We start from the raw sequence: 26,191 nt of genomic DNA on the forward strand, positions 1-26,191 counted from the left end.
TGTGTTTACAAAGGGTGATTTGTATTTCTACCGTGTCAAACATTGTTCAGGTTACACTCACACCTGTTCAGTGGTGAAACATTTTCTCTTTGTGGATGCGGCGTTCAAGTTTACAGAGTTTTGAAAGTTAGTTTTCAATGCTCAGAATGACTCATCACCAAACTTAGATTTCCCTAAGTTTCTTATGCAAGATTAATGGTCTCTTTCAATAGTTCTCTGGTTCTGCATTTTGTGTCACACTATAAGATCTAGGGACTGAAAAGGGTGTTTACTATGGAAATTACCAGAAACTATTATGACTAATATTATTACAAACATAGATAACAACTACCAAATTTCAGTGTATCAACCATCAAATTCCTGTTTTAAAGACAGTGTGTCTAAGCCCTTCCAAGTGTTGTTAAATAGATTTCTCTTTAAAACAGATACAAACAACTGGCTTAACCATATCGAACCAATAGAAAAAAAAGTAGTTCCTGCCTGGTCATGTGACTTCCTCTCATTCAGAGTTCTTCACTCCGCAGAGTAGAGAGAACGAAGAGCTTTCTGGTTTTCTTCCTCCTCTTGGTTTTGTTAGTGTGTAGAGTACAGTGACAGTAGAATTGGCAGCTGGTCGGTGTAGCTGAGAAAAGTTGTTTACCTCTACAACTGAAACTGTGTTCGTGAAATAAGATCGGCCGCTCTGAGCACAATGTTACGGCGGAGACCGTCAAATGCCTCCGAGAAGGAGCAGGGCCAGGTGCAGAAGAAGAAGGTGAGAATGTGTCTTTAAGTCATTTTAATTCGAGTTGTGTATCCTTGCAGGAGAGAAGGATGATAGTAAAGTAAAATATACAAGGAATCTTGGAGTTTTTAAGTTCTGTGAATTGAATGAATGTCTGATAAAAAAAAATTTAAAAACTGTTGAACTGTCAAAATCTCCAGCATATAAAGTCATCAACACAGTTAGAGCTATTATGGTTTTGTATAATCTCCATGTGCTTAAAGTGGCCTTTAAAATAATGCCTCAATAGTTGCAACATCTTGCATTGGTGGTGTACTGGGTTAAAGGACTAGAGAGACTAGAGTGTTTTTCATCACTATATTATTGTTCAGGTTGAGCTGCATGGCTGTGCAGCATTTCCTGTAGAGACACAGACTATCATCATACATCCTGAATTTATTCTTGTCTCAAAAGCGTCAGAGTCAGTGTCTTATAAGCGGCATGAAAAGGCTTCAAAGTGACATTTACATTGTGCTTAGAGCTTGCTTACTTTGATCCTTTTCATTTACAGGGAATCTTCACCTCCTACGCTTAGCTCCACTAACCCTATTTTTTACTTCGTTGCTGTCTTTTGTTCATCAACCACGAGTTTCAGTCAGAAAAGGCCAACTGACAAAACTCTGGAGAAATTTTCCTCCTTTTGAATAACAGCACTAAGTGGATTTCATGTACATACAGAAAAGTTTAAAATCACAGAAATTCAGAATTGTATACACGATATGTAGTTATGTAAGTGTTTAGAAGCATTTTATTATCATAAAACCTATATGACTCAGAATTTTTTAACTAGGTCATCAGTTTAATTTAGTCAGAATTGTTTTCTAAACCACACTCAATTTTAATTTGCTCTTATATACACTATGTAGATTTTAGAAAATAAATTGATAGATGGCTTAAATAACAAACAATAATTGTTACACTTCAGTATATATATGTATATATATATATATATATATATATATATATATATATATATATATATATATATATATATATATATATATATATATATATATATATATATACACATACATACATACATACATACATATATACATACATACATATATACATATATACACACAAAATAACAGAAAGAATTTCAACTGGCAGTTGTTCTGGTTCAGTAATGTGTGATTTGGTTAAGATGTGATAGTCTTCATTTTCTCAGTACAATGTGACTTTTGTTTCATATCTCCACCCATCATTTGTGCCACTTTTTCTCGGTACAGGAAGCGAGCTTACGTCACTGTTTTGCAAAACGTTTGCAGACCAATCCTAGAAACACATTGCTCTGTCTTGAGAGCAGGCTACTTCTTGCTTGCTTACTTATTTAATTAATTACTCTCCTGTTTGCTTACTTATATATACACACTATACAGTACTGTGAGTGATTGTAAATGATGTTGTGTACATAAAATAGCCATACTTATGTGTTTGCTCAGAGGTTATTTAAGCTTATTTATCAGTTTAGCAATACACCTCCCAAACCTAAAACTGCTAAGTGCTATGAAAATGGAGACTGAACTTTGCCATCATTAAATTTATGGCTGCTGTGAGGGGAAAATTAGATAGATCTTTTGTTGCACATGACATAGGTATGAATATTCCTGTCACACTTTTCTGAGTAAATTTTGTATGTGTCAACAGTTGACACTGCAGAGGTCCAGCAGCTTTAAAGACTTCATGAAGTCCAAGCCATCTTCACCGGTGGTGAATCCTGAGCTCACCCTGGAAGAGTCGGTAAGACTGCTGCCTTTTCACACTCTAGCCTGCGTTTCTGCACACAAAAAACTAAACTCACATACACATTTCCCATACACATTTCACAATCACATTTTCCATGTCATCATATATGGTTATGTGAGTAATATAAAATCTCATGTGAAAAACTTGTGAATGTAACATTATGCTCAACAATTTGTTTGCAGATTAAAAAAGAGCTATTATTGTGATAAAATCACTCTACAATCTCTACATGTAGAAATTATCATGTGTAAATAAAAACATGTACATGAGAAAAATGTGTGAAACAACAAAACAACATGAAAACATTCATGTGTAATTCATGTCACATGAGTTTTGGAAGTTCAGGTCAGAGCGCAGGGTCAGACATGGTATGGCACTCCTGGAGGAGAGAGGGTTAAGGGCCTTGCTCAAGGGCCAAATAGTGGCAGCTTGGCAGTGCTGGGGCTTGAACATTGACCTTTTGATCAATAACCCAGAGCCTTAACCACTTGCTTTAGTTACCGTAAACTAAAACCAAAACTAAAACCAAAACTGTTTTAAGGAATGTTTTTAGCTGTTTAGCCCTAACTTTATTTGTGACTGTACAGACACCACAGACTCACTGTCTTTTGTTACACATATGAAAATTACTGCCCTACATACATTAATGCAAAATGCAAATTTATTTATTTGTCCTTGTACAAGTAGAAGAAGGTTCAGTGAGCACACAGCAATTAAAAAATTCTTCCTTAAAAAGCAGATCAGTTGTACTTGCAGTAAAAACATGCAGTAGTTGGGTTCAGGGTAAAATTCAGCAGTAAGCAATAAACCACACTGATTCTATTTACGAGTACTTAGTCAGGATATAATTCGCATTTGAGCCAGCCAAGCATAGAGCCTGAGCAAGCTTCTGAGAAAATCATGCAAATCTAACATTCTGAACTGTGAATGCTAATGCATGATAAATTCTCAATCACAAAGTCACCTAGACCGGGCAGGAGCAGTGTAATTTTTTCCCTTAGAAGCTACAGCCTTCAGTTACACCAGTGGCCACTCCTCTTATTTAGAGTTGCAGTGTGTGCATACTGTAGCTCACAACAGCAGGTGATGTGCAGCATGGCTGTCACTGTGGTGTGACTTACTGGTATTCTGACTCAGCACAGAGGTTCTCATCAGTAGTGTGTATTTCTTATTGCTTTTGAAAGTCCATGGTAGACCGCACTGAACATTCATGAGGACCGACCTTTATAAAAATTATTATTAAATTATACTGGAAAATGATACATTCAACAAAGTAACTGAAATAGAGACTGATAATTGAACAAAAAAAGCAGGTGTCACTTTACCTTCATTTATTAACATGATGCCAAATGAAATATTAAAAGAGAATAAAGTCAGGTCAAGATCCTACAGATATATTTGAGAAACAAAGGTACAGTGTAAAACTGTGTAATGAAATATAGTGTAAATACAATGTATTTGGCTTAATACTTATGGCTTGTAGCAATAGAACAATGAATGTTTCCTGTTACCAGTCCAATCGACTAAAATTGCTAATTAATTTCTAAACTTAGGTGAAACTGATAGATTATGCTCATTACATTAATTAAGAGAAGTAAAAATGTGTTGTATGTGATGGAGTAACGGGCTGGCATCCACTGTCTCCCCACCACACACAAACACACACACACACACACAAAAACCCACACACACAACCACACAACAATGTGCGTGTGCAAAAACAGAGCTGAGAATAAAATATTATTTAAATGGAGTCTCACAGTAGATATTCCTGATAAAATGATTAGTGCAGTCAGTGTATATACAAGGTAAGGTAGCAACCGCTCTCTGTATGTATGTTCTTAGGAATTTTAAGAGACTATGAAAAATAATTATTATTTTGAGACATTGGGATTCGAGTTAAGGTTAAACAAAGGGTTAAGTAATGTTTACTTATTAGGTTAGATTAAACATCTACAAACTGCCTTAGAAACCACTGTGAATATGTGCTGTAAAATTCCCCTTAGCTGCCAGAGGCTGAAGTTCAAGAGAACTCTGAAAAACAAAATGGGAAGCTGGGGAAGAAATGGAGGAACGTCATCACTCGCACCATGACCCGGAAGACATCTAAGATGGTACAGAAAGTTCTTGCAGAGGAAGGGGTGAGTTTAATAAATACTCAACATTTTCATCGATAGAAAGGTCTGAATAGGAAGATCTGTACATTATAAAGAGGAAACTCGCATTAGTCACAAGTGCACAGGTACATAGAGAACACAGCTTGCAAAAGATTGATTATGTCTCCCCCTTCTGGATGATCATGGAAAGTCTGAAACAGTGTGTATTAAATGTAACGTGTCAGAAGATGTGGTAATAACAAACTTTTAGATAATATTTGTGTTTTACAATGTATTTAATCATTTTTCATTACAAAAGACTGATGGTCTTTCTGCAGATTGAGAGTGGAGAGGATAGCTCAGTTTCTCCTATATCTCCTAATGACTGGGCTCCAGACCTGAGTGCTGGGAACCGGATATCTGTGTGTTCCAACAGCTCAGAAGACACCATACACTCTCCCCTGTGTCGTCAAATCTCTGGATGTAGGTTGAATGTTTACTGAAATATTTCATTCAAACATGCTAATGCTCTTTTAATGTAGTGCTTCAAGTGCTCCCAGGCACTAATTAGCATTATGTTAATGAGAATATTAAATTTTGGCAGAAGATTTCTTTCTGCATTTTAAAGTCAGGATTGCCTATTGTTGTTTGTACACAGGTGGAGACAGGCAAAGTCTGGACAGTGGCTTTAGTCAGAGGGACAATGTGGACAATTATAATGGCCCATTTTGTGGCAGGGCTCGTGTGCACACGGACTTCACCCCCAGTCCTTACGACATTGACTCCCTCAAACTGCAGGTTGTTTTCTCTCCAGAATAACAAAACATTCTCTAAATCTTAAAAGTTATGTTATCATGTGAGAGGTGTATTTTGTGTATAACAGTACATTGTTAGCAAGTGAATGTAGACCGATCAGGCATAACATTATGAGCATTGAGCAGTGAAGTGAATAACACTGATTATCTCCTCATCATGGCACCTGTTAGTGGGTGGGATATATTAAGCAGCAGTGAACATTTGGTCCTCACTGTCGATGTGCTGGAAGCAGGAAAAATGGGCAAGTGTAAGGATTTGAGTGAGTTTGACAAGGGCCAAATTGTGATGGCTAGACGACTGGATCAGAGCATCTCCAAAACTGCAGCTCTTGTGAGGTGTTCCCAGTCTATAGTGGTCTATTAAAAGTATCCTTCAACTCCTGGAAGTCCTGGAAGTCCTGGAAGTTGACTTACAAGACTTACAGGACTTAAAGTATCTGCTGCTAACATCTTGGTGCCAGATACCACAATACACCTTCAGGGATCTAGTGGAGTCCATGCCTCGATGGGTCAGGGCTATTTTGGCAGCAAACAGTGGACCAACACAATATTAGGGTGGTCATAATGTTATGCCTGATCAGTGTATGTATTGTATTCTCAGAAGAGAGTTCCTCAAAGGTTCTTTGAATAGACACTCCTAACTTTTCTAAAGTGCTTTAGAACATCTTTGTTCTAACTGTATTAAAAGTAGTTGCATTATTTTATTCTTTTTTTTAATCATCACAGAAAGGTGATATCATACAGATAATCGAGAAGCCACCGGTAGGCACCTGGACTGGTAAGCTCAACAACAAAGTGGGCTCCTTCAAGTTCATATATGTCACCATTATCCCAGAGGAGGACACACCACCCAGAAGGAAGCGATGCCATAGCCATGGACGTCGCAATAAACCCAAACCAAAAACGCTGGAGGAAGTTTTGGATAGGATTGGCCTAAAAGTAAGCTTCAACTTTCAAAATGTGCATTTTCTGTCATAAATGCTCTTATACATGCTGACTCAAGATGGGACAGGATTGAACATAGTGGCTTTCCAAGACATTTCAGCACCATATACATTGTACATAAATTGTAAATTGTCTCACATACCCTATAATAATAAATGATAAATATTCTTACTGTTATTTGATATTGGCTCAACAGTTTCTGTACATACTCCATATTTACTGCCATAGCATATTTATTTACATGTTTACATATATTTACATATTTAACTGCTCCTGTTTATTTGCACATTTCTACTATTTGTACCTCTGGTAGATGCTAAACAGCTTTTCATTGCTATCTATCTATCTATCTATCTATCTATCTATCTATCTATCTATCTATCTATCTATCTATCTATCTATCTATCTATCTATCTGTCTGTCAGTCTGTCTGTCTTTTAAAGAAGAAAGAAAAGAAAGAAACTTTCATTTTGAAGTTTATTATCCATATTGTTGCAAACTACTAATAACAGATGGTTTGGGGTTTTTTTCTGCATAGGACCTTGAATCTCTTCTCTCCATGCATGGTTTCCAAAGTTTGGAGGACTTTAGTGGACTGAAGGAATCCCATCTGAATGAGCTGAACATCACAGATCCTGAGCAGCGAACCAAGATACTGACAGCAGCCGAACTGCTTCACGATTGTACGTCATTTCTGTTTCTTACTGGCTGTTATATTTATTACAGTCTATAAGAGTCTTATAGACTGTAATTAGCTGTTAAACCTTAGCATTATATCTAAAGGTTTATGATGACAGTTAAAGCTAAAGATCACATGATAGTGTTAGAGTTGTTCAGTTTAGTAGCACTTTTCAGACAATTCCACAGATATCTGTTTTAGCCCACACATACTGTATATCAGCCTTCCCTTCAAGCAGATAATTAGGTCTAATTTAAATAATCCATGCTTTGTGCTTTCCTGATTAAGCACACAGTTGGCCTAAAGCCTAGTGGTCATGTATATCTTATCACATTGCTAACTGCACAAGCAGTGCTGTTGATAATGTCCCACCTAATCAAGGAAAGATGTTCAGCAGTCTGTAAATGTTTTTGTGTGGTTGTTTCAGCAATACTCTGGGTAAATCTGAAAGCAGTTAATAAAATCCTTCTTCCTTTTTTTTTTTTTTTGCTACAGCTGAGGAAGAGTCTGAGGATGAAGAAAAGGAGAAAGCTGAGGAGAAGGTTGATATGCCACGGGACTCAGGTTGCTATGAGAGCACAGAAAACCTGGCGAATGGCCGTGAGGAGCCTGGCGCAGATAAAGATGTAGAAACAGACACACAGCTTGAAGCAGTTCAGGAGAATCTGCAAGAGCTGACTGTGGAGGAGGCAGAGTCCTGAGAGCATTGAATCAACACTGGAAAAACTCTACTGCTGTGCTTCAGGGACATCATTTCCTTCACGGGTGGCGCAGAAATGTTTGTAGCAGCCCGACTCCCACGACAAACCTACTTCAGATGTAATGTCATGAATTCTGAATTGCAGTGAACACGAATTTAGATTTCTATTGGAAGTAGCAGCGAGGTTTTATAATAACACCACACTGAATGGACCGTGGCCATTTTGTTTTTTATCATTCTGAGAACATTTCAGAATATTTAAATACCTTTTACATTAATATACTGTTAACAGAAGAAAAATGGACAATTATACTTTGCCCTGTGTTTGAGGTCATAAATGGTGCTATATAGTAAAATTGGATTACTATATAGTACTACATAATAATAATAAATGATATTTAATATTATATATAATTATATATAATAAAATATTTCTTCGTTGTAACTACTCAGTGTAATATTTTTAAAAATGCTTTCCTTATGAATGTACAATGCAGTATGTCAAGTGTTGTTATATTTACAATATTTCATTTTTTACTTATGTACAACCTGTGACGCACTGTGACTGAACGTATGCTGGCTGTAGTTATGCTTTGTGACTGACTTTCTTCTATACATGTTCAAGTACCACCATGCATTGATGTAAGTACTTTTTCTAGAGTTTTGTCATTTTTACTGAAGATGTTATGTTTCTGTCATATTTGTGTCATGTGATGTTTTCTGTGTTTCCTTTTCAAAGATTTTGCAAACAACAGTAAAAAGTTTACTCAAAGCAGATCTGTGTGGTATCATTCAAAACTCTGGACACACCTCAGTGTTTTTTTTTTATAAGGCTTATGCTTGAAATTGGTTTCTATTATGAATATAAAACAAATGTGAAGCTATGTATCAATGAAATTTAATTCCATAACAAATATTCCTTAGGTATTAAAAAAAATTTTCTTCTAAAGTGCATCAAAGCTACTATAACAATCTAAAAATTACTTTTTGCATTATTCATTCGTATATTCACCCATAAATGCTTCTAGCTGCAATACAGCTAATACGGAATCAATTTGTCTTGGGAATGACAGATACAGGTCCTCCACAGTAGCCAGAAGGATTTTGAGCCATTCCTCTTGCAGAACAGTGGCCAGGTCACTACGTGATGCTAAGGCTTTATACTTTTTTTACACAGATGACAAACAGTAGCTTTGATTGTAACTTTGCCATCTACGGTGTTACACCCAAAAAACTTCCACACACTGCTTTTTAGATGATTTTTGGTTGTCTATCTATCGCTCAGAGTAGCCTGTTAGCTTCCATTTACATATCATTAGCCTAATTTATTAATTTAGGTCAATAGGCTTTCAAAACATTTAGGGTGCCCACTGCTGGATCAGATGCTAAACAACACAATTAAAAGCTGTCTAATGTGCTTAGGCAGCACATTAATATTCGTATGGGCAAATTATAGTTCTAATATGAATTTTTCACATCATGTTCGAATATCGGTTAAAAAGTGACAGCCCCAATCCTGATACACAGCACCACTTTCAGGGTATAATGTTTGAACCTCTGGATGCTCATGGTCCTCCAGAATGGTTTGGTAGTCCATGGCAGTGATTTGCCCATCTTGTAGATAGTCTAGGGAATGGCATGATATTGCAGCCCAAACCATCACTGATCCACCCCCATGTTTCACAATGGGCAAGCAGCAGTCCAGGTGGTAAGCTTCTTTAGGGTTTCTCCATACTGGAACTCAGATTTGGGAAAGCCAGTGAAGGTGGACTCATCAGAGAACAATACATGTTTCACAATTTCCACAGCCCAAGATTTCCACTATTACTATAGTGGAAGTAGTAATAATTTTTTATTATAGCAGAAGGACTATGAATATTGTCCCTGTGGAGCTCCTGAGGAACAGTTTTGGTAGAAATAGGGTGGGGTTGCGAATTTAATTCTGCTGTGAGTTGAACAGCTGTGGTTTAAGTTTTTTTGGATAAAATCCGAGTTGACAATTATTCCTTTTGGATGTAGTTCTTTGTAGTGGTATGCCCTGGATATCGTGGCTCTCGATACGCCACAAAGATACACTGTGCTGGTCATAGAGGCACCAGCAAGATATGTACCAACAATTTATAATCTTCTTAACTGTGATGTGTCTCCTGATGTGTGAACTGTAATATTTTATGAACAGCTGTGCTATTAGCTCAGCTAATTCAACCTTCACACTCTGTCTTATAGATAGACTGGCCACCAGAATCCATATATATATAGGCATGAAACCTCCTACACTATATTGGCCAGTGCTTCAGTTTCATTGTCAAACACACACACACACACACACACACATACACACACACACAAACACAGGCCTGGGCCAATAAATATTTTCACATTGTTATTTTAGCTGCTTTACTGTATATCAAGTTGAATTACCATAATTCATATTAATGCAGATTTACCTTTTAATTTAGGAGTATTTACGTCCAAATCAGTTAAACAGTGTCGGAATTATAGTACTGTGACCACTATCTGGTCTGCATGAATGAGAATGAAACGTCATGTCTCTTTACAGAGATGGATCAGGTTTATGGCGATAAGAAACTCTGCATAATGGCAGATGGACTACAAAGTGCATCTGTATTGTTAGTTTATGAATATATAAGCTATATGTGCCTAGACTGATAACTGAGTGTATTTATTAATACCCATGAGTTCTGATAAATGGACAAGTGTAATATAGTAAGATATAGTATAATTTAATGAACATACATACACACACCAATCCAGCATGTAAAAAGAAAAGTATGAGATAATCACAGTGTTTATACAAAGAGAAATGAACAGAAACATAATTATCTTGCAATGCATTATAGTGTATATATCATACACTGTAAACATATATATCGAGCAGACCTTAATTGTTGCTAATATTCAGTACACATATTAACTCCTACAATGACTTGGCATTAAGACTGATTGTAGATTGACATATCTCACGTGGTCGATCACTTCGGCTGTACCTCAAAATAAGCACAGTGGGGCTAATCATTAAACAAGCAGACCTTCCACAGACAGCAGTGCAGTGCAATCATCTAACAAACTAACCCTTCATACAACAACATACTCACCAGTACATGCTAATTTGGTAGAAAGCAACTGATCGTTTTACTTTGTACAGCAAATTAATAAGAAGTGAACTAGACAATCTTAATGGCCAATCTGAAAATATTAGCACGGAGTTTGCTAAGGGAGATATTACACATTTCAGTAGGTGCAGCATTGTTGTTAAGAGTCAAAGACCTCCACTAATGTATAACTAAATCCGGTTGCATCAGTTGGAACTTCAAAGTACAAGGTTCTACACGATGTTTCCATATAAATAAAAGAGAAAAATCAAAGGTATATGAAACATTTAGTGTTCTTGAAACCAGGCATTAACATTCAAATGGCTGCTTTAAGAAAGAAAGAAAGAAAGAAAGAAAGAAAGAAAGAAAGAAAGAAAGAAAGAAAGAAAGAAAGAAAGAAAGAAAGAAAGAAAGAAAGAAAGAAAGAAAGAAAGAAAGAAAGAAAGAAAGAAAGAAAGAAAGAAAGAAAGAAAAAGAAAAATGTCTTTTTTTCTTCAAACATACTTATGATTGACTTGGCATCTCTAAACGGAGCTCATGCTGTAGTCATCCATTTACAGTTTAACTTAAAACCCTACCACAGGAAACAGAAACACTGCACGCCCTCTTCTTTGATTCATTTGACACCAAGTTGTCTTGTTATAGTGGTCAGAAAAATTCCAAGTGTAATTATACATTGACCCTCCCACCTCCCCTCCCAAACCCACAAACAAGACAAAAAAATGCTCTAACTAGCAAAACATATTGCACACAGTTGAAGATACTGTGAATGTAGTAAATGGTACTTGAATTCGTTCATCATTGTACATCAACATTCTTCCACTAGACATTAGCTGAAGCATACACAATGGTGTCTACTCTACCCTACTTACAAATAAAACGTGTCAAAAAAAAAGACACTTGCACAGATCACAGAATAGCATGGGTTAAATATGTTGACCAGCAAAATAATCTTGCATATTATATCCCTTTATTTTACTTCCCTAGGTCTGGCATTGTAAACACTTTTTCTTCTTCAAAAGGTTGCCAAGTCATGGCTGCAAGTGAAGGAAGAGAAGAGGAGGATGGTGATGATGACGACTAGGGAGGCAGGTCTGAGCCGACAACACTCGTCTAACTTGTTTTAAGAGGGATAATCACCAGGAAAATGATGAAGCAATTTTTTTCCACTTCATGTACATTCATGAACATTCTTTCCCTTCTTGTATCCAGAACCTCTTAATATTTTTAAACTATGTACATTTACACCATGGCTTGATTTGTTGATGTTCATATTTTTGCAGGTCAACATTTCATTAGTGTTCTATTTTGAAAGAGATCACTTTAATACTCGTTGTACGCTGTTTGGGTTGTATAATGAAAATGAAATTGAAATTCCTCTGAAAATGGCCTTATGTCGTCTGAGATAGTGCAGCTTTCAGATAAGGCACTGTTATTAGTGTCTGTCAACAACAGGCCAACATGTATGTGCTGAAACTTACACACACCTCACATACAGAAAGTGTCTTAAGGTGTCCTTCACAGGCTGATCTGAAACATTTTCATACACTGTTCGTGTTCACGAGAGTTCTCTGTCTGAGCGCCACACTTTGGTAAATAATATTTAAGAAAACAGAAGACAGTTTATGTCACTGACCAAGTTAGAATAATTTAAATGAACATCATGGGTATTTGAAAATGGCATTCGGTTGATCCCACTTCGCTGCTGGGACAAAACGTCACCTGTTTGCATGTGTAGTTTGAACTCCCGTGGCTGGTCTCTCTTTAAAAAAAAAAAACTTCTATATGTTTGTGTTGCATAGGACCTGTTTCACCAACCGCTGCACAAAGATCTACAGGTGATATGCATCAGATCAGATGGAAGGTTAATTATTGACAAATGGCCACCAAGTAATGCTGCTGGAAGAAAAGCTCTGCAAGTAGACGTTGTTTTGATGTTTTGTCTTTTTGTGTGTTTTTGCCATGCAGCGTTTCAGAGAAAGAGCAAGAGTGCTGTGATACCACCAGACGCCTTCATGAGTGAGGCAACCAAACTTGATATGACCTTCACCTGAACATGGACAGTGAGGAATAGATGCTGCTCTGAAGATCAGAGTCTTTCTCAGAGCCTGTGGCCCTTTTGGATTGTTCAAATACGCATCTTCCTTTGTGAAACGCCATTCAGAGAGTTGCAGCAGAGATCTAGTGGGCTGACTCTTTGACAACGATAGGGGCAGGGGTTTTAGGGGACAAGTCTCTTGGGCTGGATGGTTTCTCCTCTTTCGGGTTGCTGGCGGTGTTTTTTTGGGCAGTGGCGATGCTGGGCTTGGCCTCGTCAGGAGTGTGTTCATTGGGAATCAGAGGAGCTGTGGTTTTCTGCCAGGGAGGAAAGAGTACAGTTAGGGTTGAAATAATTTGTCTCCTTATGTGACAATCATTACATTTACATGAGGATGCTTCCTTCTGTCTGACACACAGCTAAGAATTTTTATCTATTCTAGATAACAGCAGTCCATTCCTAAACAGTATTAACTCTTATTCACACACTAGTTATTTCCAGATTTGACTACGGCAACAGTTGATAGTAACAGTGCCTTTGCAGAGCTTTAAGGATGCTGCTGCTCACTACAGACATCACTTCACTGGTTTTCTGTTCCAGCAAGAATCCAATTCAAGACTATTCCCTGACAATCCAGGCAGCAAATAATTCTGCACCATATTATCTGTGTACCTGTACACCAATTCCTGTATGTCAGCTTCAGGAGGCCGGTTATGTCCTTCTCATTTCTGTTATTCAACACCTGACTACACTTCAGTGTCCTGATTCCTCAGTGGTGTAATAAGGAATCATTCCAAGCAGTCCTTTTCTTTCCCCAAGGTCTAAAGACCCATTAAGGACACGACTAGTGTTTCACTTTGCATCGACTGTCTTTTGTATTTCTTAATTATGTCTATTGCATTCTGTTGTGCAGTCTGTAGTCTCTAGTTTTATCTTTACAGATGCCCCAGGTGCTTTGCATTTCTGCACTTATACTCATACAAATGACAGAATGCATTAGATATAACACCATATTTAGCTACTCTAAACCAACCTGAATGTAAGCTTGAAGAGAAAGGACTAATGCTTTTCAATTTCTTCAAGTTCAGCTTGGAGCACCGTGCCAAAGCATAAATGGCAGAGTTTGATTTGAGCTAAAAGTATACTCTAAACTGTAAAAAGGTCACTGGAATAAATTTTCTGCCTCCCTGAGCACCAAAACACCTGAAACAATGAATCCCAGTATATCGGAAAAAAAACACCCACACACCTTTTAGATCTTAACAATTTTTAGAATTTTCCAGTGTAGGTTTAACACAAAGCAATGGAAATACTTGAAATGCAGTAGAGTAATTTATGTTCTGAACACACACACACACACACACACACACATACACACACACACATACCTGCATACACACGCATACACACACACACACACAGACAGACACAGAAATAGACACACACTCACCACACAAATACACACACTTACTGTGTTAGGTGGAACAGGAGTGTTTGTGGTGGCAGTGGCATCAGAAGCGCCAGAAGGAGCAGAGACAGAAAGATCTTCAGGCATCACCCCTCTTCTGTCCAGAACACTAAAAAGACAGAGCGTGTGAGAGAGTGTGCATACCAAAATATTGTCAGAAGAAGCAAGTTAATAATTCAAAATGCACTCAGAGACTTGATACATATTTAGAAATTTTATTCTACATTACTATGAACCTAGTCCATACCTTGGGTAAGTGGGGCCACAGAGAACCTCACAGCAGTTCTTGATAATGTTCTTGTGACTGTACGGGTTCTGGATCCGGTTCTTCCCTGACCACGAACCTTTTATCTACACCACAGACAGAAACAAAACCTTTAGTTTCAGAAATGCTGGTTAAAAAAACAAAACAAAAAAACAAGCCATCTTTAATCCAACCTCATTACCAACTATAAATACTTACACAAGCTCAGTATCTACTGCACCTTCTGCACTGAACCATACAGCAGCGTGAACATTTTGCATCTTCTTCAAAACTGTATCTTGCCATTCAGTTTGATGCAATATCTATCAACTACATACTACAACTGTAGCATATGTGCCAATAATTCAGATGTTCCCCTGTACTAAGAATAGATTCAAGAACTTCATTTGCACAAGCTGATATTTGTCTTATTATTTATCATATTTGTTCTCATGGAGGCTGAGAACAAATTAAAGGATGACAACGCTCAAAAAGAAAAACAAAATGTTACAAAGGTACCATGGACCTACTTTAAATAATCTAATTTAAGGCATTTGTGTAAGACATATCAATAACAATATCGCAACAGAAATGTAGGAAATATACAAACTCTCTGACAAACTCTGGTATTTACATGAGGTGAGGTACTGCGTAAGTTAAAGTAATGTGCCAATTAATAGATGATATTCAGAAACATCTTGTATATTGCACAGTGCCACATTTTTATACATTCAGTGTGTGTGTGTGTGTGTGTGTGTGAATGTGTATAAGAGGAAAATGGAGGTGGAAGCTGTAGAGGGTGACAGCTGCTGATGTGCCTGACAGTCTGGGTTACCGGCTGTCACGCTGTCTGGATGTTCTGGGTGTGATGTTTCAGTAGCATTTAGCAGACACAGTGTGAAGAGTGTGTAGGCAGAATGGGAGAGCTCTCTGATGACACTGCTAGTCCAGAAAAGCCCAGAAAACACACGTTTATATATTGAAATAACTGCTGCTCTGAATTCACCTTATGTAATTCCAGATTTTAAAAACATGTGTCTGTGGAATTTATTACCTTCCCTGGAGCCGTCATTCTAAGTGGGATTTTCCATTCTTTTTCGAGTAAAGGGGGAAATAAGGCTTCTGAGATATAAAGATTTAATTCATCTCCACAATTTTACATTGACAGGATATCCAGTGATGTTTACTTCGATTATAACACCAGACCTACAACCTTCTACATATTTTGTGTAGAAGCACTTCAATTTAACACTGGAATATAAGTTAGAAGCCTTTTTCTGATCATTTAAGTAGGAAGTGACCCATTAGCCATATAAATCTTGAATCATTTGATGCATCTATAAGCATCAAATGATGCTTCTCTCACTCTTTCTCGCTCTTTCTCTCTCTAATGGAATCTTTATTTTACATCAGAGAATGTTTCGAGTTCATTAATATGAAATGAAATAGATCAGTGTATATTTGACATAGCTAACATTAGACATGCATGGAATAGTATGTAATGTCACATATGTAACCATCCCCTCGAATTCTATTAATTTAAGAAAGTATTAAATTTTTTTAAACCAATTAAATGATTACAAATATTATTCATCAGTGTTACAATTATATAATGAGTAAAAAGATTAAATTGGCCGACAACACCATCAAGCATAAGTGTCTAACATTTAATCGTCATAATTGTCATGATAACTAGAAAGTGATTTAAATACAGTTTTTGTGGACATTAGATAACTGATTTATAAAAGGATTACTACGTACTCTTATGGCTTTATTAGTCATTACTGCAGAATCTCCCAAAGTTCATTATCCAGCTGAATGTTTGCTATTGCCCACCTGCAGCCCCGACAGCACAGCTGATAATATTACTGAATTGCAGGAAATGCTTGCTGTTCTGAGGGAGTTTTTGTTTAATTTTATTTTAGGTTCTGCATGCTTGGTTCAAACGATTAATTTGTTTATCATGATTTTGTGATAAACTAGTAATCATGAGCAGGGAGAATAAATATAGCACAAGGCTAAGGATTTAAATCATTTAAATTACTGTCTGTGGTAATTAAATATTCCTCACATACATGGTAGATAAAATTAGGAATTAAACGAATGTTCATGCCAAGGACTGACAGAAGCTGCTCTGTAGAGTGTTCTTTTTCCTTAAATAGAAATTATGAATGAAGCCAAAGGGATGATAACAGGATGGGGCCTTAATGGCTTCTATTTTCTGTAAAGTGATGGTTAAATTAGGAACAGGATTTCTTAAGAAAAGACTTTATCTTTACTACTTTAGTAATAAAAATAGGAGTTGGCCTGTGAGACAAATACTCAGGCTCAGGTTTGAAGGTGCCCTCTGCATCCAGCGTGCTTGTTACGTGTGCTTGTGAGTCATCTGCTCCATCGCCAGTCTGTATCGATGTGTCTATTATTAGCAAGATCAAATCGACGTAAACAAAAGCTCGACATGAGCCAATGCATCAGGCACAAAAGGCACCTACTGACAAAGATTTTGTCTCTTTCTATCTCTCGCTTTCTTTTCCCATCTCCCCCAATGTCTGATTCTGAACAATAACCAAAAATAAAATCATTATAAATGCATTATTATAGTAAAGCATAAACACTGCATCAGGGCAAGGCGACAGCTCCAAAACCTCAGAGTCTGCCACATCAACACGCAACTCTATCTTTCCAGTCATGTGACAGGAAGCAGGAAGTCACACAAAAATGTTCATGCACTTTCAGTAGTTGCTACTCACATCTTCATTGGTGGTCTGGTTGAGGGAGATCAGGTACGTATGGAAGCCAGTCAGTCCTACTACAGACCACAGTGTGAAGAAGCACACCAGCACCTCCACCACAGTAGAGAAGACAGTTAAGGAAATAGCACACAGGAACACCAACGTACCTTACTTCCTATGCTGCTCTGCATGGTCTACTTTGTTCACTAATGACTCATGCATACTGTTTTATATGGTGTGTACCATTTACTCTACAGTTATCGCACTGCAAACAGCTATAAATAGAGCTTATCAGAGAATTTTTCCGTTTTAATCTCTGGACAAAAAAATACCCAGTGAACTCTGAACACTTTTAGGTTTAATATCTGAGACACGTGCTAGATGTGTAAAAGCTTTTATTGTGCTCCAAAAGTGCTGACGTTCAGATATAAATATGTGCACTACATAGTAATATATCAGTCGACCATCAAAGACAAGCAAATTATTCAGGATGGTGTGAATATTATACAAGCGTGTCCTTTAGTTTACTGTTGCAACCTTTCATAATATTTATAGCAGTACTGAGAGTTTAAGTAAGAGTTTTAATGCACATTAAGATGGTGAAAGGATATGTGCCAGGGGTTTCCTTAAGAGTGTTCACAAATCCGGAGTCCACAGATCCTGTGGAGAACACAAACAACTTTTAACATAAGTAGAATATTTATTAGTAAATTGTGACATCTCGCTTTTTGCTGCCTGATTATGTGTTTCCTTCATTTACTGTATAATATAGTATTACAAAGTCGCTCTTTAAAATTAGGGATGATGTTCAAGCTGCATTCTGCCGTAAAATGTGATCACAAGCTTTGAGCTAATTAGTCGACTACAGCACACTGTGGAATTCTCTTACTGCTTCTTGGCCCTGAACTGAGCTCTCTTTCCTCCTCCTCACTCCCTCCTTCCCTCACCCTGTCTGCACACTTCTTTCTTTCAGCAGAGGTAATCTGATGGAAAGGAAGATGAAAGGCAGGTCATATCAGCCAGCCATTAACTGTAGCTCACTGCAGCACAGCCTTTAGGAGATTCTCCTTCTTTCATATGTAAACAAATCAACAGCCTGAAGCATTTGAAATCGTAGCATCACTACTGCATTTCTCTCCTTTTTTTCCAACACGTTCCATTCAACTTGTCCTATAGATAGTTTCTTTATGAGGTATTATGATACACATGAAAGTGAGGATCCCCTTGGCTTTTGACACTCACGTAGTACAACGTGGACGATGTCGAAGGCGAAGATGTAGATGGTAAGGAGGGAGAGAGAGAGTGTAAACAGGTAGAAGTAGCGATAATTCCTCTTCCCCACACAGTTTCCAACCCATGGGCAGTGATGGTCAAAGCGATCTAGGAGATAAACAGAGAGAGAACTCAGTCTTGGATGTGCTGCTTGAATTAGGGGATGTGAATAAAGCTGAGTATCAGCATCAGGCCAATATTCCTAAATACAGGACAGGTATTATGAGTATAACAGGTATTATAGTCAGACAAACTGCTACCAATAATACGAATTGCAACAAAGAGTCTTAGTAAAACAACAACAGTAACAACAGGAATGAAGCAGGAATGAATTTCTTGAGCAAGCCACAAAAGTGTGATCTCCAGATTACTATTACCAGTGAGTAGTGATATTGATAGCATTTCTGCAAAAATAAAACTTCACGACTCATTTTGAAGGTATTTCTGTGTTATCTTAAATCAAGTTCACATTGATTTGAGCACTAATTCATTCTGGTAAGGAACAGTGAGCAGATTAGGAAAGGCTGCATGAGTAAATCAGGAAGTAGATAAATGTGCAGGGGATACTACAGGAAAAATGAGAATCTAAGACAGACAGACAGACAGACAGACAGACAGACAGACAGAAAGAAAGAAAGAAAGAAAGAAAGAAAGAAAGAAAGAAAGAAAGAAAGAAAGAAAGAAAGAAAGAAAGAAAGAAAGAAAGAAAGAAAGAAAGAAAGAAAGATGGAGTAATAATGTAAAGTTCATGTAATGCATTTTATTGACACTAACAGATTGTATAAATAATATACATATAAAAATAATAGTTTTCTTCTTCATGATTGAAGATCTTCATTACATAGTCATTAGCTGAAATAGAACAAAGACCCACCCGGGATCTTCACAGCAATACCTTCTAAAAAACTTAGCATCTGAATTAAAAAAAAGTCAGTATCAGAGGAGTATCAGGTATCAGCCTATACTCCCAGCTCATATATCAGTATCAAATCACAGATAGTAAAAAGGGATCGGTGCGTCCTGGGCTCTGAGACTTACTGGAAGCAAACGGTTTCTCTGAAGACAATAAAAGCTCATTTTCTTTGTGGAGACAGAATCCTGCTCATGTTAAAGAACAGCTTGAAAATTTTACAGAAGCAGACAATCTGTTCTACAGGATCATCCCTGCAGGAAGCACTTAACCTGGAAAGAAAATGTAAAAAAAAAAAAATAGAATACTTGTCTGCACCTGGGAATGATTAAGAAAAGGAACAAACAAAAAATAAAATACCCTAAAGACCAGAAAAAAGAAACAAAGCACTTCAGCTAAATAGCTTTGGACATTTCTGATCTACATACTCGTCATCAGAGCTGGCCCCTGGGCACCATCGAAGGAAGATGGTTGGCAAGGTCTACTGTGCATGTGATGTGTGTGTGTGTGTTTCAGACAGTGCAGCAGGTGCATACAGCCCAGACAGACGGCCCTGTGTTCACAATGACTGTGCAAAGGGAAAAAAAAAAAAAAAAAGCTAAGCCTTCATGTATTTCTCCACTCAGCTCTCGGTACTGCCTCACCACTCATCAGTGTATGATTAAGTATAGAACGCTTCAGTGCATTAGAGGTGGTGCCATATTAAACATTCCTGACATTTGACACCCTGCACATAGAATAATAAAATAACAAAAACTAACAAGAACAAACAAACAAGACACTCCCATAACAACCGTCCAATCCACACCACACACGTTTCACATGCTACTTTCTATACCTTTTGTCACCAAAGCCTGCATGCTAGTGAGTCATCTCTGCCAGCCAGATCAACTACATTTACAATAAAAGATGCCCAAACAGAGCTCTTAGCATCAATCTCATGCACTTCAACTACTGCCTGTTTACTCTGCTGTCGTGTTGTAGGACTATTCAGTCACGCTCAACCAGACTGAGGGACAGCTTCTACCCCATAGCTGTCAAGCTGCTGGTTTACACACACATGGTTGTATTAATAGAATATTAAAACCCACTCAATCTCTATATGTAATTACACAATATGTTATTACACAATCAGACAGGAATGTACCACACCATGCCTGTCTGTACAGTAACACACACTACATGGCCAAAAGTATGTGCACTTGACCAGCACCCCCATATGTACTGAGTCCAAAACCTTGTGCATTAGCACTGATAAAATCCTCCTTTGAGGTTAAAATAAAGTCTTCTCAGAAGGCTTTCCACAAGATTTTGCAGTGTGGCTATGAGGATTTCACCTGTTCAGCCACAAGAGCATTAGTGAGGTCAAGCACTGATGTAGGGTGAGAAGGTCTGGCAGGCAGTCAGCACTCCAATTCATCCCAAAGGTGTTGTGTGGGGTTGAGATTGGGCCAAACTGTGTTTTAATGGACTTCATTTTGTGTAGAAGGCCATTGTCTTGATGAAACAGGCTTTGGAGTTTTAGTTCCAGTGAAGGGAAATCATAAGGCTACAGCATACAATGACATCAAGAGTCTGAGGAAAACTCATATATTGTTCTGATGGTCAAGTCATATATTGTTGTTAACATATTATGTATTGTCTTGCATCTACACTATTATATCTCTGTGGGGGTTTTTTTTGGGACAGAACAGTACAAAAAGCTTTTCGTTAAGCTTAAGTTTTCCAAAGCTCACTGCTATACAACTACAGATTGCAGAGTCATGCCACGTTTGCAGAATACGATTTTAGACAATGTTCACACTGTATAAAGATTTCTGTGACAGCAAGAGATTTTACACTTCATTTACACCTGCAAGTGAAGACTTGAGATGAACTGAACTGCTTGAGTGTCTGCTGTGTGTAAAACACTTTAACAGACACGAGTTCAGAGTGAACTGACTTAACAAAAAATAATCTACAAAGAAAGTAGAAACACTTAATAACTTTTAGTTTTATTAACTTTATACTGCCCTAATACACGCAAATCACAGATGTAGTAAAAACAGAACAGCAGAACAAACTAATTCCTGAACAAATCACCCACATTGAGCTTCCCTTGAGGTTTCTTTTATTAGTGAACCTCTAATTAAATTCAAATAACCAAACTCCATTTCTGTTAGATTTCTTGCTTCTAAGTGATGTTCTTTGTGCAGAAATGAGAAGGCACAAAGCAAACAAACCCTGTTTGCTGGGAATTTTGATAAACTGAAGACAATCATCTTAGTAAGATTATTTAAATGGCTGCATTTCTGCACTGGTTGCATGTCATAGGCAGGTGCCCCAGACTGGTTCAAGGGAGGGTCAGTATATCACACACACACATGCGCACACACACACACACACACACACACACACACACATACACACACACACAGAAACTTACCCACACAGTTGTCACAGATGCTACAGTGGGAAGCACGAGGAGGACGGAAGATCTTGCAGGTGTAGCAGTACTTCAGCTTGACAATCTGGTTGTTGATCTGCACATTCCTGATGCGGGGAGGAGGGCGCTGTCCAGCCGGTACACTGCCATTGGCTGCCTCTGTAAAACGAAGAGAAATGTAAATGTGAGATCAGATCCGTTCACAAGCAGGCATGATGTGGGCTCTGATACAGAATAAGTAACAACTACACAGAAATTAACAGTAAATATGATTTAAACAAATACGCATAGATCACACACAAAGTTTTTTTTTTTGCTAAAGAGCAAAGACTAGAGAAAAAACAACAGCACTTTGTGATTTAGAATAAAATGCAATATCCTGGGACCAAAAAGGCTGCCAGTTTTACAACAGCATGTTAATGGTGTAATCAATGCAATAAATCCCTGGTTATTTCATTACACAAATAAGCTTTATTTGGTCTGATGCTGCCTTCACAGTAGGCTTGGCGGAGTAGTTTGCGTTAAAAGGACAGAACTATTTCGATTACTGGTTTTCTGTCACTGCAGTAAAATGCTAACAGCCTAAGATTCACTCAGGGGCTGAACTTAAACAGATTGAAGGGGCAAACAATACAGCCTGCAGCCTAGAAAACAGCAGAACAGCAGTTCTCACAACTGATGCTCAACTTTATCCAAAGTGATTAAATCTTTTCAGGGCTGCATCTCAATCAGCTGCTCAGGAAGGTGGCAAATTTAATGGCTATTTCGATTCCGCCACCCCCACCCCCCACGTGCCTGGTGGTTATCATAATACCCATCATACACATGCACACCAGTCTGAGGGCACAATATAATCATCATGCAATCATAATATGAAGCCACACCTATTTATTTTCTTTGAGGACACAGCATAATTATCACAACCATGCTTTAGTATCCCATTCTCATGTGTTAATAAGAAGAAGCTGTGCATTATTTTTTTTTACTCTAGATGCCAAAACAGAAAAAAATCTGTGATGGTCTTCAATTTTTGAATGTGATGATCTATGGCTACATGAAATGTGTAGGCCAGTTTGTTTTAATGCAATGGACGGCATTTCACATGACAGTGAGTAGCAATATATCTGCAATCTTTGTTCTGTTCTCCAGCACAGACAGGCACGAAGCAGTCCACCTAGAAATATCATAATAATGGCTGTAAATAGAGCAGGGACAGAAAAGAAATTTGCTTCAAGTAATAAACCCCTGTGTTCTGCTCCAGCAGCACTGTAAAAACTGACTTCTTAAGCAATTAAAATGTAAATATATGATATAGAAAAGTAAAGAGGAAACAGATTCAGCTTTACAGTAAACTGTACAGTGAAAAAAACCATGGCCAAATCCTGCAAGAAACTCTTTAGCATATAACAGCTCCCTAAAAGTTCAGGTTTAGTGCAGATAGATCACTACAATGGTAATAGCACCAGCTCCTAAATATAGCTGAACATTAGCAGGAGAGCTCATTTATCAGCTCTGTCATGTGAAGTGCTTCTGCCTTGTCACACCCACTCTGCCTCATGATGCTGAGAGGCGAGAGGATGAGAGGACGGAGGAGAGACGAAGAGAGAGCCGTGCTTATGCATCTTCAGCAGAGTCAGAGCCTATGAGGAAACGGCAGGGTGGGGGCGGGGTGGATGGAGGACGGAGAAGATTCGACCGCAGACAGCCGTAGTGGAGAAGGGCGAGGCACAGCGTAGCAGTGAGTGTGGATCACCGGCTCAAATCACAAGGTCACAAATGTATGCAATGTGCACCAACAAGTCCTCACTGATAAACCACTCATAGCCTGAATCAAATTTTATATGTTGTTGCAGTAACCAAAATTACACCAGGCTTAACCATGTGTGCTTGTAACAGTTGCTTAGCAGCTTGTCACTAAGCAAAAGAGCCAATTAGCCATAGTTACTTTGCTAATTAATGCCACTAGAATCACAGACTAAATCTGAGAACACATTCAGTGATATAGTTTGCATAAAGGCAGATTGGATGCTAAATACAACATCTTGTATCGACACTTGACATCAGATGATGTCAAAAATAATAAATAATGACATATGCCACAAATAGAGGATTTAGTAAGAATTGCTCAGACAATATTGACAACAACCCAAATACTAAACTTGTACTCATACTTGTGTGTGATTTTTTTTAATGGCAAAGTATAACTGTGTATATACTCTATATAAATGTATATAACTCTATAGGATGAAATATACAGCCAGCATCACTTGCACAAAGCTGTTAAGGTCAGTCAGATGGCTATAATTATCTGATGACCTACTCTATGTTGCTACAGGGTATGTGTCACATCCGGGACCCGAACCCGGACCTCCGTGGTGTTGCATGCACGCGCCTGGACGTCGTGAAAGGAGACCCATACGCAGGATTCAGCGAAGCGCTGCTTTTATTACATAAAGACAAGACAGAGGGCAACTAACTTCAAACTAGACATTGCGTGGTGTAAAACAAAACAAGAAACTAATCTGAAACAAAACCTGAACATGGCAAAACAAAACCTGACACAAAACCACGGCACAGTTAACAATCACTGACAAAGACATGAACACAAGGATCCCTACTTATAGGGATAGACATTAGGGCTAATGGGATACAGGTGACACAACAGGAATGAGAACAATGGGAAGGGAGTAGCACAAAAGACACACAAAGAAGCAGGCTTCCAAGGTTCACCTGCCAGCGCCCCCTCTGGGCCTGGCAGGGAACTGTCCAGCTGTTCCTGACAGTATGTTGTACTACAAGCAATTTTGGCTAGATTTATTACACTATGGAATTGGATTCATTCACCTTTCCCAGTATTGTTTTGCCAATACTGGTCTAATACTTCTCAGACCCTCAAGGTTTGCAATTGCAGAAATTAACACAAAATCAAGCAAACTGTTATTCCAAGGAAACTCTTCTTCTTCTTTCGGCTTTTCCCTTCAGGGGTCACCACAGCGAATCATCTCTCTCCACCTATCCCTATCTTCTACATCCTCAACACTTGCACCCACTAGCTTCATATCCTCATTTATTCCATCCATATACCTCCTCTTTGGCCTTCCTCTTTTGGCCTGCCTACTTACTGGTAGCTCCATGTTCAACATTCTCCTACCAATATACTCACTCTCCCTCCTCTGAACATGTCCAAACCATCTTAATCTGTCCTCCCTAACTTTGTCCCCCAAACGTCCAACATGAGCTGTCCCTCTGATGTACTTGTTCCTAATCCTGTCCAACCTTGTTTCTCACAAAGAGAATCTCAACATCTTGAGCTCCTGTCTCTTCCTCAGTGACACTGTCTCTAAACCATACAGCATGGCCGGTCTCACCACTGTCTTGTACACCTTCCCCTTGATTCTTGCTGTTTTTCTATCACACAGAACTCCCGACCCATTTCTCCACCCATTCCAACCTGCCTGCACTCGCTTCTTTACCTCTTTCCCACACTCTCCATTACTCCTCGACCGATCCGGTATGAAATTCAGAGTACTGACGATTCGCATGGTTAAATTTGGCAATGTTTTACGCCGGATGCCCTTCCTGACACAAACCTCTCTATTTATCTGGGCTTTGGACCGGCACAGAAGTCACTGGACTGTGACCCCATGGCTAGATTATTCCAAGGAAACTGCCATTTTTTAAAGTTAGCACAGATTTACCACAGATTTAGGCCAAGACAAGTCATGTAACATCATTATAACATACGTTCAGCTGAAGCCCTTTTTAATTCACATCTGTCAAACATCATAGACCATAATTATATATGTGTCTTACTGGTAGGAGTTTAAAAGAGGAATCCTGTGCTTGCAATTTTGTCAGTTTAACTAGTTTCTGATTCTGAAAGCTTAATAGCAAATTTTTTCAAAAGTCACTGCAAAATCAAGCATTGTTGGACCGAAACTATCACAAAAAACTCCCCAGATCCTACAGGGATCTTTTACTGATATCAGATTGGTGCAAACTTTAAGACAATAAACATATGAGAAAAATAATAAAAAAATTTTGTTTTGCTATAGTAATTGTCCAATTGTAGTGTTGGAAGCAGACAATCCTATCCATCCTGTCCAATCCTCTCTAATGTTATCTAAAAGCTGGTTTGGTACAAACATAAAGCTAGATCAGACACAGGAAAGGTTGCTGTAGCTAATCTTGTAACAATACTCACAAAACACCTAGATTCGGATACATATTGAGCATAGATTT

General features: G+C 38.1%; 2 protein-coding genes across 2 annotated transcripts in view; one reads left to right on the forward strand and one right to left on the reverse strand.

The window, feature by feature from the left end:
- The first annotated feature begins 502 nt into the window (after positions 1-502).
- On the forward strand, positions 503-8,519 carry sash3 (SAM and SH3 domain containing 3). Its single transcript, XM_058396185.1, has 8 exons — positions 503-754; positions 2,414-2,506; positions 4,519-4,653; positions 4,947-5,091; positions 5,267-5,406; positions 6,150-6,362; positions 6,907-7,051; positions 7,543-8,519. Exons 1-8 carry the CDS (start codon positions 692-694, stop codon positions 7,746-7,748), a joined length of 1,140 nt encoding a protein of 379 aa, XP_058252168.1. The 5' UTR covers positions 503-691; the 3' UTR covers positions 7,749-8,519.
- A 1,956-nt stretch (positions 8,520-10,475) lies between these two features.
- The window catches only part of zdhhc9 (zinc finger DHHC-type palmitoyltransferase 9), a 28,624-nt gene continuing 12,908 nt past the window's right edge, over positions 10,476-26,191 (reverse strand). Inside the window, exons 3-9 of the mRNA XM_058397764.1 lie at positions 21,950-22,108; positions 18,585-18,722; positions 17,954-18,002; positions 17,361-17,463; positions 14,614-14,717; positions 14,370-14,475; positions 10,476-13,215 (exon numbers count right to left, since the gene is read on the reverse strand). Coding sequence (XP_058253747.1) covers positions 13,042-13,215; positions 14,370-14,475; positions 14,614-14,717; positions 17,361-17,463; positions 17,954-18,002; positions 18,585-18,722; positions 21,950-22,108 — 833 coding nt within the window. The 3' untranslated portion in view covers positions 10,476-13,041. The remainder of the gene's footprint in view (positions 13,216-14,369; positions 14,476-14,613; positions 14,718-17,360; positions 17,464-17,953; positions 18,003-18,584; positions 18,723-21,949; positions 22,109-26,191) is intronic.

The sequence above is a fragment of the Hemibagrus wyckioides genome, linkage group LG08, assembly GCF_019097595.1.
Source record: "Hemibagrus wyckioides isolate EC202008001 linkage group LG08, SWU_Hwy_1.0, whole genome shotgun sequence".
Classification (NCBI taxonomy): Eukaryota; Metazoa; Chordata; class Actinopteri; order Siluriformes; family Bagridae; genus Hemibagrus; species Hemibagrus wyckioides.

Coding starts and splice junctions, on each gene's coding strand:
- sash3 (XM_058396185.1), top strand. CDS start 692: ATGTTACGGCGGAGACCGTCAAATGCCTCCGAGAAGGAGCAGGGCCAG. Junction 2,507..4,518: donor AGCTCACCCTGGAAGAGTCG/GTAAGACTGCTG, acceptor AATTCCCCTTAG/CTGCCAGAGGCTGAAGTTCA. Junction 4,654..4,946: donor AAGTTCTTGCAGAGGAAGGG/GTGAGTTTAATA, acceptor GTCTTTCTGCAG/ATTGAGAGTGGAGAGGATAG.